The 19,409-nt window shown below is 38.3% G+C and overlaps 1 protein-coding gene across 1 annotated transcript in view; it reads left to right on the top strand.

Moving 5' to 3' along the window:
- Positions 1-12,539, top strand: part of calcr (calcitonin receptor) — a 64,980-nt gene extending 52,441 nt beyond the window's left edge. The window contains exons 17-22 of the mRNA XM_031323236.2: positions 3,034-3,187; positions 3,719-3,779; positions 3,956-4,022; positions 4,195-4,413; positions 5,063-5,104; positions 8,998-12,539. Coding sequence (XP_031179096.1) covers positions 3,034-3,187; positions 3,719-3,779; positions 3,956-4,022; positions 4,195-4,413; positions 5,063-5,104; positions 8,998-9,219 — 765 coding nt within the window. The 3' untranslated portion in view covers positions 9,220-12,539. The remainder of the gene's footprint in view (positions 1-3,033; positions 3,188-3,718; positions 3,780-3,955; positions 4,023-4,194; positions 4,414-5,062; positions 5,105-8,997) is intronic.
- Positions 12,540-19,409: the final 6,870 nt, after the last annotated feature.

The following is a 19,409-nucleotide window of genomic DNA, read 5'->3' as shown; positions in this document are numbered from 1 at the left end:
AACCACGCTGAATGCATTATGTGAATTCTTTGAAACCTCGAGGTCTGCTTTGGTAGAGATGATAAATCTGTCTCGTAGGAATGCCTCACTATCAGTCCTGAAAATAAATTCATGGGTTACTTTTCAAGAACCACTCCTTTTGGAAATGAGAATAAGAATAAAATAAGAAAACCTGTTTACTTAATGCTTTTTGTTACTTAAAAGTTGTTATTGCAGAGTTTTTCCAACTCCAAAAATTAATAATATCTTTCCATTTATAAAATTAAATACATTCATACACGTTAAAAAAAGAATAAAAACTGTCAGAATATTGTCTACTTACTAAAAACTTTAAACATCAAAAACCTTCATCTTCCAAATATGTTAATGTACAAAAACTAAAGAAAAAAGAACTTTAATTGATCAAAGTGCCATACAGAAACAACAGATAGGATTATAGAAGTTGGCTCACAGTGCATACAATCCCATTAGATCTCAGCCAGCTTTCAGCTGGAGCATCTGTAGCCCGACAATGTACTAGAAATATCCAGAAGACCGCCGAGACTTCAGCTGGGTTTGGGTTTGATTCTGCATCCTCCTGCTGCTTCTTTTTGTGCATTCACCAAGTCTGGCTCAACCCGACTGCAGTCTTTATTCACATCCCATCTCTGAATGTTTCCAAGATGGTTTACTCTATACACAAATAATATTCAATTCCCAACATAATTATTAATTAAATGTCCTTTTTATGCTTGCAATACCATCTTGTATGATATCAACTTTTAATTGCCACTCTCATTAATTTAAAGCTTGTTCTAAACTCCAAAAAGACAAATTGTACCCATTTCACATGAGCACAAACGTTTAATGTTCCTACTATTTGTTCTCATTTGATCTTGATCACTTCATGAATAAATACTTAAAAAAAACGTATTAACTAACTTGCTTTTTATTCTAAAAAAAACAAGTACTTAATTCATTGCTTTCCCACATATACTGTATATGGAGAACATAAATGGAAGAAACTTTCATACAAATACAATTTAGAAAAAAATGTTCATCAGGCATATGCATGCAGCCAGAGTATACCGGTAATTCAAAGATGCTGGCATTGCTACTAACTGTTGCTCTCAGGGGTCTTCTTAGCTCAAAACACACAACAGTCATTCACTTTTAAACTTTTAGCCATATGTCTCTCCCTCACTTTCCTACATTTCCCTTTCCACTTGAAGAATCTCCACTATAGCAGACATGGACTTGTACGCAGACTTAGGTCACTCCCTTTTCACTAATTCACAACTGTTTTGTCGAAAGTTACTTAACAACAATGTTCTGGTTTACAAATCAAGCTGCAATACATCATGTAGATGTTTCTAATATTTTCAGTCTCCTCCTTGGTTTGACATAAACTTTGGGTATTTACTCCCCCACACTGCTGGCAGGTTAAACCAGACTCTGTATCACTACACTACAGAATTAAAAGAGCTTGTATTCTCTATGAGCAATCACCACAATCCACCTTTCCTAAATCACCAGTGCAGAAAACAGGCTCATAAGTCTCACTTCGGCAGCTGTAAATTCCAAAATGTTTCCCAACAGGCATGCATCCCAACCAATGGTGCCTGTGATTTCTTTTTCTGTCCTACGTTGGAAAGTAACAGATTTGACAAAAAAAAAACTTTTTGACAAGTAATAAGGAGGAGAGGTTTTGAAAGCGAGCCATTGCACACAAAAAAATATTTCTTCACATTGATGATGATGATGGCATGATGTCTGGCTGCTTCCTGGACATAATTCAAATTTGGGGAAGCCATCTGAGATTAGACGAGCAAGCAGCAGACAACAATTGAGCAGACAGGTCCAAAAACATATTTCCTTAACAAATCTCCTAAGAAATGAAACTGAGTCTCAAAATTCCTATACGCATACATAACAAATGTAAAATGTACTTACTATATACTTTTGTGGAAGAAAAGTCATCATTACAGTCAGGTTCATTGGAGCCCGTGTGTAGCAGTTATTAGCAGAATTTCACCTTATGGCGCATCCATAAGCATCTTGGTAATTATAGCATTAGTAGACTGTGGAAGGAAATGACTGACATCATAATATGTCATCAAAGTCATCTCTTTCAAGAAATTATAACAATGAGTCAATTAAAAGAACAGAAGACTTTAAAGTGCTCATTTTATGCTTTTTGACTTTTTCTCTTATCTTTACAGTTCACTTTACAAAGTGAGAAAGTCCAAAGTCCACCCCAAAGGGACTTACCATCTCCAATAGAAAAACACTGTTCACAAACTGCTCCAAACAGCTCTATTGTAGTCCAGCCTTTACTTCCGTGATGAACGTGCGTCACTTTGTAAAACACGTTATAATGTTCGCCTAGCTGCTAGCATGGCACTCCCTCATGCTCTGCTTCTGACTGGCTGGTTGTCCTTACCTAGGTACTGCACATGTGTGACTTCCAACAAAGATGGAACAGAAGTGAGATGCCTCACTCTGTAGCTAAAACAGAGAGCTCAACACACAGGGTGAAAAGAGGAGCTGCAGCAATGTGTAGTTCAACAAAAATATGGTGTTTTTTGAAAATGAAACCATGTAAACCTATTCTTATACAACCTCTAAATACAATTATGAACCTGAAAATGAGCATAATATGAGCACTTTAATGATGAGACATGCTTTCATGTCACACTGTGCTGGTTGCATTCATAGAAAATTGCATAGTGCTGTATAAGGTACTAATTGCATTGCAGAACATTGTGTTTTTTCACTTCCTTGTGCAAAGTGAGACAAACACAATCTAATCTTCCACATCCATTTAAGCCCACCTTCAGAGGGGGTAAATGAATAAACATCCTCTCTGTCTGTAGCAGGTAATACTGGCTAATGATTTTGTGCCATGAGTGCAGAAACATCCTCTTTGTGTCCTGCTGAGATGATGTCAGGAGTGTTTAAATTAAATCAACTTACAACTTACGACTAAAGGTCTCTTTCATAGAGAAAGTCAAAAACAAATAACAAATATTCCTGTTTTGGCTCTCTTTGCAGGTTTACTGTAAGGTGTTGCACTTCTTCCACACGTACATGCTGGGCTGCAATTATTTCTGGATGCTGTGTGAAGGTATCTACTTGCACACGCTCATCGTAGTGGCTGTGTTTGCAGAGGAGCAGCATCTGCACTGGTACTACCTCCTGGGCTGGGGTAAGTCTGTCTGCATTCAATCAAAACACTATTTGCTCTGTGTGTGTGTGTGTGTGTGTGTGTGTGTGTGTGTGTGTGTGTGTGTGTGTGTGTGTGTGTGTGTGTGTGTGTGTGTGCGCACGTGCGCATGTGTGTGTGTGTGTGTGCACGCACGCGTGTGTGTAAAAACATATTGTTTTATTTGTTTTATGTCTTCGCCGGACTCAACTCACTAAAAAAAAACAATTCAACAAGATTAGATAAGAGTCTTTTGGATTAAATTAAAAAAAGTTGAAGAAAATTTTTTTATGCAGCAAATTTAAAAAGAACCTGAGAATGTTTTACGTAACGTTAAACTAAAACTGACTAAAAACTAAAACAAGAATATAGACAGTAATATTTGTGAAGGACTTATTTATTATATGAGGTAGTCTAAGGCCAGAAAAACAGCTGACCAAGCTAAGCACACTTTTTACTGTTGCATAAATGACAAATGAATTTGCCTAAATTCACTCAAGACCTCATATGGCCGCCATCTTTTTCCCGTCCAAGGTTTTCCTCTAGTGCCTGCTTCCATCCACGCCGTGGCAAGGAAAAAGTATTTTGATGACAAGTGAGTAATGTTCCAGAAACTTCTGCAAATAAACAGAAGATGTTTACATACGTGCTCGTCTGTGTGTGGCAGACGGCAAGAGCGTGCAAATCCACACACATGCATGTTTTTGTATGTGTGTGCATGTGTATTTTGGGCCGCAGACGGCACTGACTGATATGTTATTCCTTCTGTAGCTGTTGGATGAGTGTGGAAACCCATCTGCTCTATGCGGTCCATGGTCCGATAGTGGCAGCGCTTCTTGTAAGTCTGCGAATCCACCCTTCTAGCACAATACAAGAGAAATCCATGGATCTCAGAGTGAAAAATATGATTATTGGTTTATTTCGGTTGTAGTTTTAGTTTGTAAAACATGAGAGTTTAGAAAAAATGGCTATTACATTAGTTTTTTTCATATATTTTTTACTTTCTCCAGGTGAACCTCTTCTTTTTACTAAATATTATAAGAGTGTTGGTGACCAAGTTGAGAGACACACACCGGGCAGAGTCCAACATGTACATGAAGGCAGTGAGAGCCACCCTGATCCTGGTGCCCCTGCTGGGAATACAGTTTGTCATTATTCCCTGGAGGCCAGAGAACCCCTTAGCTGGGGAGGTCTACGAGTACATCATGCACATACTAATGCACTACCAGGTAGGTACTGAGCTGACAGCAAGGCACTGCATTAATCAGAATTTCTATTTAAGTACCAGGTAGAAGCTCAGTTTAAAAGCTAAAAAAGTTGTTTTTTTTAAACTGCTGCTTCTTTTCTCTTGCGGGTTGAGGTATTTTGCACATCTGGGAGCAACCCAATCAGTAATAAAGGAAAGAAAAATATCAGCATCAGTATGCAAGAAAAAAAAATATCCTGAACTCAGCCCACACTTGTCAGTGCCCTTGGGTCAGGCTTGAAATTTAGACGTTTGGCGTGCTTGAAAGTTTCCACCCATAAAATCCTTGTTTTCTGCCTCGTTGTTGTGATTGATTAATGTGATTCACTGCTGAATTACATTTTAAAGAACCAGTTAGCCACTCCAATAACTTTATTTAATTACCAGTTACACACTTAATTTAACAACAGGCAGACAGGCCATGAAATTCCAAGGTTGACACTCAGTTCATTTATGTACCAGATAGGGATTAAATTGTTCCACCATATACTCTCTGTACTGTACTTTTCTTTTCAAAAAGCACTCTGATTGTGAAGTCGCTATCCTACTTCACTGCTAGAAAGTGATACATACCATTACTTTTGTAAAAAAAAATACAATGCTAATTATTTTTACTTGTTTTGCTTTTTAAGGGATTACTGGTGGCAACAATATTCTGCTTCTTCAACGGAGAGGTAAGCACTCTTCATTTATGTATATTAGCAGTTTGGCTTTTCTACGGTGTATTTCTGCTGCTGCACAATGTTGTGTAAAGTTAAAGGAAGAGTTTGACATTTACGTATTTGTGCGCTTTTTTGCTTTTTTTGCCAAGAGTTAGATGAGAGGATCAATACCACTATCTTGTCTATAAACAAAGTACGAAACTAGAGCCAGGAGACAGTTAGCTTAGCTTAGCATAAGGCTAGAAGCAAGAGCCAACGACTAGCCTGGCTCTCTCCAAAGGTAGAAGTTTTTAGTTTAGTTTAGTTTAGTTTCTTTAATTAGTGAGCTTTAGGTGCTGGCAGTTTTACTTTGGATCCCCTGTTTCCAGTCTTCATGCTAAGCTAAGCTAAGCATCTCCTGGCTCCAGCTTTATATTAATAAATATATAATATAATTATATAACAGACAGACATGAGAGAGGTGTCAATCCTCTTATGTACCTCTTAGCAATAAAGCGCATAAATGTATAATTCTCAAAATGTTGAACTATTCCTTTAGGAAAATTGTTTTCCTGAAAAGTTCAATTTTTGGTGCCATGTGTGACAAAATATCGTTTTGGACGATTTGAACCTTTCATAAAGGTCAACCTGCACATATTACTCTGGGAGCTGTTCAACCAGGGAGCAATAAAACCGCTCATTGCTTATGACATTAAATATGAGACACCAGACTCCATCAGGCAAAACATTTTCATATTTTGTTTTTCCAGGTCAGATCTCTGGCATTCTACATCTGTGCCTGATAGCATATCAAGAAGTGACCCAAACACAAACTCAAAGTTGGGTTTTGCCATTGAATACTTGCATAAAATAGTTCATAGAGATGCTTTATCTGTCATTAGTCCAATTGTAACAATTCTACTTATAAAGCATTGTACTGCTTCTCTCTTCCGAGACCAATCTATTGTTGCGGCTGTAAAAGCTGAAGGGTCATGTCAGGTGAAGAGTAAGACACAGTTTATAAATTACTTTGTAGTTTCCAAGCCCAGCTGGAAATTGACTCTACTTTCAAGTTCTCCTGTCAGCACCTTTTTAAGTCTGTCTGCAGCTGTTTAACTGCGAGCATCCTTTACTTGGTTCTGGGGGTTAATAGTGTTGTGCAGACATTTCGGGTCCACAGATGCTTTCAAACTCAAGGTCTCCACAAAGCATCAACAATATATGCTGCAGGATTAAATAATCAGTACCTCCAGTATTTCGCGATGTCGCAATTGCGCCAATTCACGCAAATTCAACTAATCACTGTGACTTTGGTGCGACTCGCAATTTTGACCAATCACCGCAACTTTTCTGCAAATTTGACCAATAACCAGAGTTTCCCGCGACTTCAACCAATCCCAGCAGTTCCACGTGCCAGACTTTACATCTGAGTGCCACTGACCAAGCGGGAGTGAGAGAAAGCTTGTTTCCGATATGAAGACGAGACTTGAACATCTCACATTTACCAACAAAACGTACAGCGAAAGACCATGCAAAACATTTCAGACCGTCCTGCCAAACCGTATAGATTTTAACATCAATGTACGCTTAAATCCACCAGCCATTTTCATATCATACCAACATTTGCAGCATCCTGAGCCTTTTTGGTAAGGTTACTAGGAAAACTCAGCTCAGAGTAGTTTTATTTTCCCCAAAACAAGTTTCCTTTTTATTTTTAAAGAACTATACAAAAAAAAATTGCAACTTTTTTTGCAACTTTCACTGTCACCCGCAACTTCATTGCAACAAAGATACAAAAGACATTGCAACTTTTATCACAATTTTTTACAAAAGCTCCCGCAAAATCAGGCATTTCGGGCCGCAACAATCTAAAAAGAAAGCCGCGAAATCCTGGAGGGACTGAATGAAGGCATTTTTAGTGAGTCTTCGTGGTGGTGTGAATACCAGAGACGGATCAGGCAATTACAGACAACTATTTCTGTGTTTAAAACTAATATGCTGGAGTTAAAAATAACAAGTGGAATTCTTTGTTATCCATAGAGACAAAGATTGCTCAGAGGTATTTTTTTTGCATGAGAAGAAAACAGGGCAGAGATGCATAAATTGACAGAGCAACAGATTTAAACTCGGCATGATATGTCTGGAACAGAGGAACTAGCAATCTACTGTGGAGTTCAGCCTGGAAAATAGGTCAGGTATTAGATCATACATGAGCAGCCTGAACACAACAGCATCTTCTTAAACAATGTAAACAAATATGTAGAGCATGTGTATAAAGGACGAGTCTACGTAGAGTGATCGGGGTCAACTAATAAAAACTGTTACAAGGGAATGAGAAGGTTTGCTTGCTTCACCCGCATAATGACCAGTTCAGCTCCCTTAATCAGGACACGGGTTTCTGGGGCCAGTTTCAATTCTGCTCTATGATTTCAAAGCCAAACTGCACGGACCTCTCTTGTTTCTTCAATGGCCCCATTGTGATGTCAGGTCAGTGAGACAAACGGCGGTTCTATTTGAGAGCTGTACTGTAAGCCCAGGCTGCTCTTTTGTCTCATTATAACAATTACTGTCATGATTCACATCATTAGGTCATAAATATACCCGCAGTATTTAGAATTAGATGTTACAGAATAAAATGATTAACGTTGCACTGCTGGAGGTCTGCAGCTGTGTTTTCTGTTTTTAGGAATTCCAAGTTCACACCATCAATTCTTCAATCAATCAGCCAATATGGACATAGTTCTGAATTGACTATTTTGATAATCAGTTAATCAGGGATCAAGGGAAAATGTCAAACATTCACTGGTCCCAGCATCTCAAATGTGCAGATTTGCTGCTTTTCTTCATTTAATACTTTGTCATCATTTTATAACATTTTATTGACAGAACAAAATAAATAACACATTAATATCAATATAAATTACAATATTGTAATCTTTGGCATTTCTTTAGTTATTGAATGCTCAGCAGGTAGCCATAAGGAGTTGCTTTCCTTTTGATCAACATTATTGGCAATGTAGGTGAACTGAGGGAGGCAGAGTAAAATTTGGAACATTAAGTTCTCTCAGGCATTCATGCTTCCGGAGGGTGAAAAGTTTGAGTGTGTTGCCATTCTGAAGTTCACTAAACTCGGGAATTAAAGAAAGTAGTATTGGAGTAGTTTGTCCCATTTTTAAGGTTTTTTTTTTATTTTTTTTTATTTAGAAAGATGATGCATGCATAGGCAAGTATTTCACATTTGCTTGGTTCATTTGAATGCTGCAGAAAAAACTGTAAATATTTAAATATCTTGATACTTTTGGCTGAGGGAAAGGTTCCTCGTACACCCTATAAGCAGTTGTAAATGACGAATGTAGGGGAGAATTTATAATTACATGTTTTAATCTTTAATATATAGCTCAATATATATTGCATCTTTCTTCCCTTTTATAATGTGATGATCTGGCCATGTGCACAACTTGGCCACATTCCCAGAAATATGACTTTGGTGTTTACAATTCCTAACTGCATCTGTTGACGTGATTGCAATCTGAGTGATCCACACATGCTGCAGCAATTGTGCATGCATCAGTTAAGATCACCGGTTGAATTAATATTGTCACAAGACGGTGTTTATATGGGCTCTGCCTTACTCACATTGCACTGTAACCACACTTTGATTTGCATGTAAATTTGAACGTCTGGTGGAATCATTTTGTGCTCAAAGTAGATCAGAGAAGATAAACAGAAAACTGTTTGGAGAAATGTTTGCAGCATTTGCAATTGAGATGTGGTCTTATGGAGTATGCAGAGACAAAAAGTTAAGTTACACAGTTATATGAGAGTTATGAAACTACCAAGGACAGTTTGTCCCAAGAAACAACGTCAAAGATGCAGACCATCATAATAAACCATCTCCTTTACCTGTGCGTTTGTGTGTCGTCCAGGTGCAGGCAGCTCTAAAGAGACAGTGGATGCAGTATAAAACCCAGTGGGGTCAGAGACGAAAGGATCACTGCTCAATGCGCTCCACGTCCTACACAGCCACTTCCATCACCGAGGTACCCGCCTTCATGTACCACCATGACTGTAACAGCGAACACTTGAACGGGCGCAATACTGAGGACTGTGAACTGGTGGCACTAAAATCAGGAGAGACGTATGCTTGAACAGCCGAAGAAGAGCTGGGAACGGAGATGTACAGTAAGAAAGGAAAATCCGGGTTGCCCGCAATATCTCAGTGATTAAAGCTCAGAGGCTGATGCCCAAGACAATGATACGGGTCCGGAAAAAAAGAGCTTATTGCAACGGAGATGGATTAGCTAAAAGGCTGACACTTCATTTTACTTTACATTGCTGTTGCGGCTGCTTTCTAAGAACTTTGATGTCAAGAACTTGTGGCATGAGACAAGAGCTGCTTTTGACATGTGTCACTTCCTAAAGCTGCTACGGAAGCTTGTGCTGGTGTGGGGACAAAAATAACTGTGATGAAGGTTTGGGCGGTGTTTCCTGTTGCAGACGATGCTGCTGAATGTGACAGTGATGATGATATTGGTTCTGATTGACATGAGGTACAGGTGAATAGTGTTAATGGTGTCATGATGATGATTTCTAAAGTGAAGTAGAAGAACCAATCCTTCCTAACCTCACCTATACCAAAGGGTACTGTATGTTGGGCACAGCCATGAAGGGGTGTACCAGGTCCAGCTGAGAACAGATGTGGTACCCTAAAGCTAAAGACACACGCACACACACACACCAACAAACTTCACAAACCTGATCCTATGTGCCATGATAGAGGTCACATTTCAAAAAGCCCTCTGTGTTTGAAGCTCTGGAATTGTGTACATAATGTATGTTTCTTTTGAGAAAAAAAAGTGTTTAAATGTTTTTAAAGGATTTTATTTTTGTTTTCTATTAATATTTTATTCTTGCCAATTCCTAAGTACGTGCTAAGTGTGTGTCCTGTGATGCTGCACTCCCAACTGCTTTGTTGTTTTTTGCAGTTGCTGTATTTGTGCCGAGGCCGAACATCACAGGGCTAAGAAGCAAAAAGTAAGCTAAATGCACAAAACAAATTCTATAAATAAAAAACTTTATTTCGAGGTTGAACAGCCACAAGAGTTGTTTCCCTGCATATGAGATAATTATGTTCTTAGCTGTGCCAATGATTCTGACAAACAAGCAGTTTATCTCTAGTGTGGAAGCTGCACTGTCTGATTTTACTCACAATCATCCTTTGTCATGCTCACGATGCCTTTGATCTATCTCCTGTTTATGGTATTCCGTCCTTCGTGCATATTTATTCATGAATATTGTAGCATTTTGTATGAATGAACATCCAGGGCAAAGGAAAGGCTTGCTAAAAATAAAATGAGAGATAACATCCATATTGTATGCACAGAGTCAAACAAAGTCATATCTTTTAAGGCATGTTCACATCTTGCTCACAATCTTGCACAGACAGAAACATGAATAATCTCTACCCTAAATGCGTTCATATTACTCTATTGTCATTGTATTGCTGCTTTGTCATAATAGGATTTGGGAGGATGAAAGTTATAAGTCTCTTAATGGCCATGGTGGATTCAAGTGTGAATACAAAGAAAAGACCACTCTTAGTTTGCTTTGTATCAGTAGCCACCATCTTAGTTCTGTTGAAACTTGGATTAATTAATTGTCTTGCATTTATCTAAAAAAGTTACATAGAAGCCCAATGAGCTTCAAAGCTGCAAATCTAATAGCAGCATCTAAATTCAGTCAGGGAAAAACATTTATCATCCTAAAGTGTATAGCCAATAAAGCCTCTAGCTGGCTCAGACTGCTGTGATTAGTTTGTTGCCGCTCCCCGTTTACGTGGTGGGGGAAAAGGAACTAAAATCTTTATAAGACACGGAGATATTCTGTTATTGTTAACAAACTCCATGAAAAGATAAAACCAACAATGCATTAGTCCGTCTCTCAATATTTTTCAACTTCCCTATCCTGACTGTGGTAATCATCATTCCTAATAGAGAGGTAAATATTTGAAAACATTTTAAAAATAGTTTCTTTTTTTTTAAGCCAAGTAATTTTTCAAAACAGCTGGACACTGTAGTTTCTAGCAAATGTCACTCAAAAGGGAGTACATAGTGCTTTTGTTGGGGACTATTTCCAGCCAGGCATTCATGTACATGGTGTATTACAGTAGTAAGTATTTACAGCAGGAAAGTGTATGTAGCATTGACTCAAAATATACTACAGTGACCATGTTTATGGTAATGAAGGAGCATGTCAACCAGGGCAACAGTGTGGTGTGTTTTTCAGAGGAACAAGCTATATCAGGCACTGGATACACAGACAATACTTAATTGTTGATTCTGGTCTTTTCATTGGATTTGCAGACAAAAACAAGAATATTAATATCACCAGACCTTTAGAATAATTGTAAACCTAATTTGGCTATCTGCAATGACATGTTTAGTTCTACTCACATTTTATGTCTGCATGGGGGCTACTGTGTTATTATCTGTTTAATGTCTGGTCATTATATACGGTACGTGATGGGGGTTAGTATGTTATTGTCAACTGAAATAACACGATTGTGTGAGACATATAAGATATTAGACAGTATAATGAATTAGAGTTGTAATTTGCACATTTAGTCATAGAATTAGGCTCTGGAGTCGATCTTTATAATGTGTAAGTAAGTTCACATAATAATACTACATACTAATTGGCTTATTAATTGCCAATAATATATAATAAAATGTAAATAATTAACATTATAAAGATACATTGTGCTTTCTGCTATGACAATATAACAGGATTAATAGGACCATGTGCAAAATCACCTTCAAAAATATAAAATATGATATATAATTATCTAGGACGAAATTTGAACACCCACCACTGCAAGCTAATAACATGTAATTGGTCTAATTAGGTTATCAAATCAAATAATATCAATAAAGTTATCAAAGTCAAGGATGCAGCTCTTTCCTAGCTGTAAAGTTGCAGTTTAGCCAACAGAAAATACATTAGCAATGAGTCTTATTTTGTAGCTTCACTTAACAATCCCCTTAATTCCCTCTTGAAGACATTTGGACCTATTGCAATACTATATTTCAAAGACTTTTTGTTGCTAGCCAGGTATAAGGAAGGAATGAAGAGACAATCAATATGAGAGAATTACATCATCATGCTTTGATGGTTTCACTTATTTATTTTAGTACGAAATTCATCTTCCTTTTCATCTTTATAACATGATGTGTCACAGTGTAAGACATACTATTAATCAGACAGATTCTGTATATTTTGTATGTTCATGCCCATGTAAATACGAATAGACACTGTGTATATGATCAATTTTTGCACTGTGAAATACTCTGACAGCTATTTTTATGTCCCTGCCATTTATTTTCACTTGTGTTTGTCTCTTTCTCCCTCTCAGCTTGGACTGGCATCATCTCAAAGCTGATTAAAAAAACTGCATTTTGTAAAAGCCAAATTGATTGGAGTGTTTTTTTCAAACCAAGATTAGATTCTTTCCAAAGATTCTTTGGTGTTGCTCTTTATACCCGGGCAAAAAGCAATCAGAGAAACAAGCTACAAAAGATGAAAGCACTTTTCATTCTGTAGTTTTGAAATGATTTAATGTGATTATGGACTCGAAAGTGAAAGGAAAATTAGTTATTTTTCCAACCACACCGACACAAACTTTGTTTCATTTCTGCAACCATCTCTGATGATTCAGTTGCATTTTCCTCGCCAACACTATTCTTGTCAATTTCTCAGGGTTGAGAGATTTTGTATAATGAGTGTGCAGGGAAAACAAAGGAAGTCTTACTCCATTTTGGTGTCTTTGTTATCCCTCTGGCTTGGCAATGTCATACAGCCCCTTTTAAATTTAAAGGTTCAGCTCAAATCACATACCAGCACCAGATGTGTGGAAAAAGACAAAATTAATGACACAATTCGTCTCCAAGATGGACGGCCGCTCACGCCCAACGACAAATTAAGGTTGTTATCATACTAACAAGGCAGAGTTCTCGTCTTTATGTGAAGATTTTTCAGCCTTTCTATAGGCAGCTACAGTATAATATGCAATTTCAGGCTCTGCTGAATCCTAATGGTACAGCCAAAAGAAGAAGACATGCTGTCATCCTGCGTATTCACAGGCCTTCTGAGTCAATGAGATTAATAATATGATGAAGATAGACGTGTATGGAGCTGTTGCATTATTTTTCTAATAAATATGGTCACCTCCCAACAGCATAAAACCAAATTCATCAAAAGGAATCTTTCAATAAAAATATTCAATGCAAAGTCTAAAATGGTATGCATTCTGTATTGCATATGAAGGCAGAGATGGAGGAGTTATGCAATAATGAGGATACAATGAGGGCAAAATCTCCATAATCGTCATAAATCCTCTTGTTATGGGCTTTTCTTCAGGAGATTCAATGGAACACTAATGCAGAAAGTAAGAGGACGAAGCCATAAATTGCTTTGAACAGCCTCCATCTTGGGAGCATGTCTACCTGGGAAACTTGGGGAAATGTCAGCGACTGACTATTTCAGGCGTTTGAGAATGTTCCCTGACAGCGACAATTTCACAGGACACTGGACAAATCCAAGAATGTGTCATGTGTGCTCAGAAGTCGGCTGTAAAAGTAATCTTGTGCGTGGTTCTACTTAGGAGTGTTAGCCTACATGTGTGCGCTTGTAGGCTGAGTCCTTGGTAGCGGCCCAGGTTAGAAATCTTTGCTGCGTGTCATCCCTATCTCTCCCCCCGGTCATTCTCAAACTATCATAAAGGCAATAAAAGCTCTTTAAAAAATGTGTTTCAAGGTGACTGTGGCTACTTAGATGATGTCATGGATGATCATGTTCCCTTCCCTTCCCTTCCCATCTCTGCACCCAGGCCAGAACATTCATGTCCATTCATTCCAACTCTGACTGGCTTGGAGTGTTTTCAGCTGTCGTAGCCAGCAATTCATTACAACTGATTCTTGCTGCAGTAGGCACGAGACTGTGGAGAAAGAACGTTTTTCACTCTGTGATTTTTTTCTCTCTCTGTTTGGTTACACAAAAAAAAGACTCTGCTGTACATTTTATTCATCCAGGTGTGCTAGACGCTCATCTGGTTTTCTACTTGGCAACAGTGCACCACAGCTCTCACACACTTACCCAGCTCACATTTACGGTCCATGAGCTAACATGCCTGGAGCGCTGAGAGACCAAAGATGGTCACTATATGGCCACAGATTCTTGTGTTTAACCAGCAAGCCAGATATACAGAAGCCAGTGAGCCTCAGGAGGAAACAACAGAATGAGGAATTGGTCATTTGTGTACAAATTACTTAAATCATGCTCAATTAAAAATGTGTGTACAGAACATTTGGTTAAACAATATTGTTTACATGATAATGTAAGAGATATATAACTGAAATTTGAGGTATATGGTAGCGTTTGTGCTCCATGTGGGAGTCCTGGATTCAAATCTAACACGCAGCCATTTGCTGCGTATCATCCCCTCTCTCTTTCTCTCTCCACCCTTTCCTGTCATTCAGCTGTTCTAATAAAAAAGGCAATAAAAAGCCCTAAAATATTCTGTAAAAAAAGAGAAGAATTGAGGTATATCTCCATCCAAAATGAAAAGCCCAAGCAGCTCATATACATTAGATTGTCCACAGATATGGAAGAACTTATGATTGTGGCTGACCTTGGGAGATATTTGCTGATTCACTTTTATTGATTGATTTTATGTTTATAATGATTTTTTTTACTTTGTGTTTGTGTGTATGTTTGATTGTGCTGCTGCTGGTCTTGGCCAGAACACTCTTGAGAAAGAGATTTTTAATCTCAATAAGTTTTTTCCTGGTTAAATAAAGGTTAAATAAAAACAAATAAAAAAAAAATGAAATGTAATGCCTCAATAAGATTTTCATATCCCACTTAATTTATTGTTAACCCCAGACTTTCGGTTGGCCATTGTGGCGGCTCAATTTCTCCCACCGGATCAAACTTTCTGTTGTTGATGTTCGTGCCGTTAGCACCTAGCGCTGGGGTCTGTTGGACTCTTGCCTGTTTCTGTGTTTATTTTCTAGTCCCAAAAAGGAAGGTGTCATAAGACCTGGATCAACGTGTGTGTGTGTGTGTGTGTGTGTGTGTGTGTGTGTGTGTGTGTGTGTGTGTGTGTGTGTGTGTGTGTGTGTGTGTGTGTGGGTGTGGGTGTGGGTGTGGGTGGGTACGTGCTGTGTATGTGAGTGTCAGCGTTGTTACCAAGTCATCCTTTCTCAAGTCATTTGGTCCAAGTCACAAGCATGTCTCGAGTTATTTTTTATAGTGCAAGTCAAGTCACAGGTTATGTCCAGTCAAGTCGAGTCTCAAATCAAGTCACTTTTTTACACCCAAGATAAAGCACTCTTAAAAAAATGTATTAGTGAAATTTTAAATCCAAAAGTGATTACCTGTGGCACAGACGCAGCCATTGTGGTGGTCTGGTCCGACTAATGAGGCTTCATCAGGGTTTTTTGATGTTACGTGTTACCATAGCAAGGAATTTAACTGATAGCCAGTCAGTCAGCTTTTTCAGTCGTCCAATCATGATTCACAGTTTGCGCTACTGCTGAAGAGAAAGAAGCGTCAGTTTAGCAGGGACCAGCGAGGAGGGAGACATATTTAAAAGGACTGCCTTCATGTGAGAATGGCGTATGACTTCCATGTCCTGCATGAACTAACACTAAGCTTAATTTTATATTTAACAGCTAACATTCAAAATTATGAATACACGCAAGTCATCCGAGTCATCATGCCTCAATTCAAGTCGAGTCTCAAGTCATTTATTTTTTGTCAATTCAAGTTGCAAGTCATCAAAACGGTGACTCAAGCCAACTCAAGTCCAAGTCACCAAGTCCACATCTCTGTGTATGCATATGCCTGTACAGTATGTGTGTGCCAGCCATAGTATTGTGAGCATAATTCGAGAGAAAGGAACCCCTACTGTGTTCAGTGCCGCTGTAGAAAATCAATCAAACCATCAAAATCTCTTCTCGCTCAGGGACTTATCTGCATCGCCTCTATCTGCTCATGAGAGATAGGACTTTTGAGTCGTGATGGGATTTAATAGTAGTGGCTGCACTCATTGAAAGTTGCAACACTTTTGCAGCAGGGTAGAGCTCTGCATGAAAGGAATGCTGAACAGGAATATAAAACAGAAACTTTTCATGATCATTTTGCAGGAGGAAAAATCAGTTTTTACATTCATTCATGATTAGCACATCATTCCCAGAAGTATTAACTGACTCATTTCAGAGACCATCATGTCATCTGTGCTGTGTTTTCAACGTGATGCGCTCAAAGCACGTTTCCACATTTTAAAGGCCAAGTCAATTTATTCACAAAGCCCAGAACAATCAAGATTTTTATTGGATTTTTAAATTGCACTTGATGGTGTTTGCCGCTTCAGGAAATTAGCATCCCCCAGAAGTATATGGAGAGAGGAGTGGAGATTCCTTAATGAAATAATTCCTCATTCAGGATTACAATGCAACTCTCATAAATTATAATCCTAAATGAGCTTTGTGTTTTCAAACCCTTTGATGTATTATTGGAAGACAATGCTCACTACATGGTAATTATCTAGGCCCTCTTGATTTAAACCCTTTGATATTAAGAACATAAGTGCCAAAGCAATGCCCTGAAGCAGATCACAGATCTACTTGTGCGACAATATATACTGCCACATTTATCTTAGCATCTTATTTTGTATTGAAGCAGCAGAATGAGAGACCTGAGGCGTTGTGGTGGCCGTGATTTGTAATTGCACAAATTAGAAAGGAGAAGGAGCATTTGCAACAAAGTATTTTTTTTTTTTTTCGAGGGATCCAGGAGGAATTATCTGTGTGTGCCGAAGGCTGCTGCGCATTGTGCCACTCATGATGCAGCTTCTGACCTCACTTATAAATTGAGTGATGTTGTCTCAAAAGAAACACTGAAAGAAACATCTGTTCAATCACAGTAGAAAGCCCAACACAGTCTGATGGTGTGGAGTTGATATAGCCTCCTGAGTCCTTCAAAGAACACAAAAAGAAAGCTTTCCTTTCTTGTTTGTCCTAAAAGCAGGGGTGAGCCTGTCAGTCTGCCCAGGGCTCATAACAAGTCTTAGACGATTACGGTCTCAGTCATGTTTCACTAATAGCACTTGTTCCCTCATTATACACTAATGAGATTTGTGAGGGAAATTATTAATTACCAGGGCCCTTGATAGAGTACATGCTGTGATGGTGGACAGGCTTTCTATGAGACAACAATTTATTTCTGCCATTCCTTCTTTAGGGGCTTAAACTCACATCTTGTTCTGAGGCTTTGCTGTGTTTCTGTGTAGGTTCACTTCTGCCAGATATTTTAGCATTCGACAACAGAAATGCAATTATTCACAGTGTCAAGATAATTTCTCAAACAATGCAATTTTCTGGAATCTAGGGATGCAGAACACATCAGTATACGTTTACTTGTTTGTCTGCTTGTATTTTGTTGGAGTGTTGAACAAATTAACAAGTGTATTCCTTGCTGACATTGCTCAAAGTGTGATTCATCCGCATATTTTTCTCTATTCTCAAATGGTCCTAAAATGCAGGAGGTATTACTCAGTGATGCGGAATGCTTGTTTAATATAAACATAAACTAGGAGCACAGCTTTGTGTGATCTTTTTTTTTTAAACAGGAGCCCATAAAGTGAGTTTTTAACAATTTCATGTAAAATCAAATTGAAGGTCATTGTTAACTTTAATCACATGTTGAGTGGAAGCAAAAAGGTCATTTGCCTATCAACCATGTTGTCAACAAAATTCTATCATAATACGGCTGATTAAAGCACATAATACAACAAGGTGTAACCTTTAGCCAGACTGATTATCTGCGCTGGAAAAATATCACCAACCTGTTGTTTCAGTCTGCCTAAAAAATTTCTGATCCCACGCAGCTAAAATGCAAGCATTCATTACTTTTGAGCCACACATTACGACATCTACTGTGCAGAAATAAAGATATTCACCAGTGTTGCAATTCTTTGACACACAGAGTTTACAGCGACACAGGCGAAAAAAACCCAAAGTTCTTAAAGTTAAGGGACCACGGAGTCTCGTTAAACGCCGGGTTAGCGGCCAAAGGTTCACTTCCATCCAAAGGCTGTGAGCTCGGATTTTCCACGGTGCTCAAAGCATTTTATGAGGGGTCCCAGCACAGTGGGAGAAGCACTAACTTATTTCAGTTTTATTACCCCTACAGTGTGAACTCAAGTGAGGTTCGAAGAGATAGAGCTTAAAGGGGCATCTGAAAAATAAGAGACAGGCGATTGATATTCTTACAAATGTGTTATGCTTTTGTTCATATATTGTACATAGCCTATATGTTACACAAAGCAAAATAAAGCATATGTTTGCAATACATTTTTCAAAATCTGGGTTACACATGCTTCACAGGTACAAATAAAAGAAAATAAATGAAAAAGAGAATTACTGAATAAATAGACAGACAGATAGATAGATAGACAGATATATATATATATATAGATAGATAGATAGATAGATTACAGTGAATAGATCAGTACCATGTTCACATCTATGCACTAAATATGAAGTTAGATCCAGCAGACCACTTGCTTATCTTATCTTAGCATAAAGACTAGAAACACTGTTGTTCCTGCTTCAAGGGTGCTGGTTATGCTAAGCTAAGCTAATCATCTGCTGGCTCTAACTTTATAGTACAGACAGATGAGAGTGATATCGATCTTCTTATCTGATGCTTAGCAAGAAAGTAAATAAGCATATTTCTTTAACTATATTCTGCCCATTATGTGTATTATTACAGCAACCGTCAACTCTTGCAACGTACATTTGGCATGGGAGTATTGTATGTACATACGACTTAATAAGCCTGAACCCACTTTAACACCCAACTTTACTCGAACACGCTCCCTTCTCATATTCAAAAAATGCATTATGACATAGACCCCAGATGTGAGTGGTATGTCTCATTGCTAATAAATGCATGTGTATTAAAAGCATTCATGTGTGCGTGTTTTAAGCACAACTAGATCCTTTTATTGCTTCAACATAAACAGCCCACACACTCTGTTACTTCAAGGCACTTTGTGTACTCAAGCTGTAAGTCACACAGTTAAAAAGAAGCGTGTGTTTCCCCCTCAGGGTAATATACCACAGCAGGTTAGGAGGGGACAGTCAGCCACTTTCCACCCACAGATAAGGCATTGTTTACTGTCATTCAAATCTGCCTGTAGCGCCCTAGCTGGTACACACCACATATCACCTAGCAAGCTTAAATCAAGCCCACATAGCACCAATCTGTCTTACTC

This window comes from Sander lucioperca, chromosome 16 (assembly GCF_008315115.2).
Source record: "Sander lucioperca isolate FBNREF2018 chromosome 16, SLUC_FBN_1.2, whole genome shotgun sequence".
Taxonomy (NCBI): Eukaryota; Metazoa; Chordata; class Actinopteri; order Perciformes; family Percidae; genus Sander; species Sander lucioperca.
This window is presented reverse-complemented; position numbering and strand designations above follow the sequence as displayed.